Source organism: Seriola lalandi, unplaced genomic scaffold (assembly GCF_002814215.2).
Source record: "Seriola lalandi dorsalis isolate HSWRI2012SDOR001 ecotype SW California unplaced genomic scaffold, Sedor1 jcf7180002054984, whole genome shotgun sequence".
Taxonomy (NCBI): Eukaryota; Metazoa; Chordata; class Actinopteri; order Carangiformes; family Carangidae; genus Seriola; species Seriola lalandi.
Window position 1 is genome coordinate 152290 of NW_019525533.1, and position 1149 is coordinate 153438.

Here is a 1149-nt window from a genome sequence, read left to right on the forward strand (position 1 = left end):
TCGGGACGTCTCGGCAGGGACTCGGGACGTCCCAGCAGGGACTCGGGACGTCTCGGCAGGGACTCGGGACGTCTCGGCAGGGACTCGGGACGTCTCGGCAGGGACTCGGGATGTCCCAGCAGGGACTCGGGATGTCCCAGCAGGGACTTGGGACGTCTCGGCAGGGACTCGGGATGTCCCAGCAGGGACTTGGGACGTCTCGGCAGGGACTCGGGACGTCCCGGCAGGGACTCGGGACGTCTCGGCAGGGACTCGGGACGTCTCGGCAGGGACTCGGGACGTCCCGGCAGGGACTTGGGACGTCTCGGCAGAGGAGAAGCTGATGTCTGTTCGGACTCAGTTCATCGAGAGTGTGTCTGAACCTGTTCTTCATAAGCTGCTGGATAAACTCCTGGAGCGCAGGGTGGTGACCGAGGGTGAAATGGAGTCTGTTGCCGTGACACCGGGCAGGAAAGAGAAAGCTCGAGTGGTGATCGACACGGTGCGGAGAAAAGGACCGGAAGCCAGTTCCGCTCTGATCGCTGCTCTGCGTGAGGAGGATCCATGTCTGTCGTCACGGCTCAACTTCATGTGAAGCAGAAACTGTGTCTGACACCAACATCTTCAATCCTTTCGTTTCTTCTTCAAACTCTCAGACATGAATCAGATTTTCCTGAACTGTCGCGGTCACATGATCAACTCCACAGAACACGCTGTGGTAGAGGTTGAATCAGATCTCTGCTGCTGTGACTCACTGTGTTTGGACTGTGGCTGCAGTTACTGAATGTTTCAGATTTAAGATCAATAAAGTTGTTTTCTGTCTCACGTCGTCTGTGTCCTGCTGCGTTTCCTGTTTTCACTCAGACTCTGTTTCTGGGTTAAAAATGAAAGAATGATCATATCTACGTGACAATATCACGGTGTTCATCACAGCTCCTGCTCCTCCTTCACCTCCAGCTCCTCCTGCTCCTCCTCCTGCTCCTCCTTCACCTCCAGCTCCTCCTGCTCCTCCTTCACCTCCTGCTCCTCCTTCACCTCCTGCCCCTCCTTCACCTGCTCCTCCTTCACCTGCTCCTCCTTCACCTGCTCCTCCTTCACCTGCTCCTCCTTCACCTGCTCCTCCTTCACCTCCTGCTCCTCCTTCACCTCCAGCTCCTCCCTCTCCTCCTT

General features: G+C 56.7%; 2 protein-coding genes across 7 annotated transcripts in view; one reads left to right on the top strand and one right to left on the bottom strand.

Moving 5' to 3' along the window:
• LOC111647292 (uncharacterized) overlaps positions 1–804 on the top strand; it is a 3408-nt gene extending 2604 nt beyond the window's left edge. For all 6 annotated transcript variants that reach the window (XM_087171317.1, XM_087171316.1, XM_087171313.1 and 3 more), the window contains exon 5: positions 266–804. In XM_087171317.1, coding sequence (XP_087027443.1) covers positions 266–574 — 309 coding nt within the window. In that variant the 3' untranslated portion in view covers positions 575–804. The remainder of the gene's footprint in view (positions 1–265) is intronic.
• The window catches only part of LOC111647312 (uncharacterized), a 72467-nt gene that overhangs the window by 59608 nt on the left and 11710 nt on the right, over positions 1–1149 (bottom strand). The window lies entirely within an intron of this gene.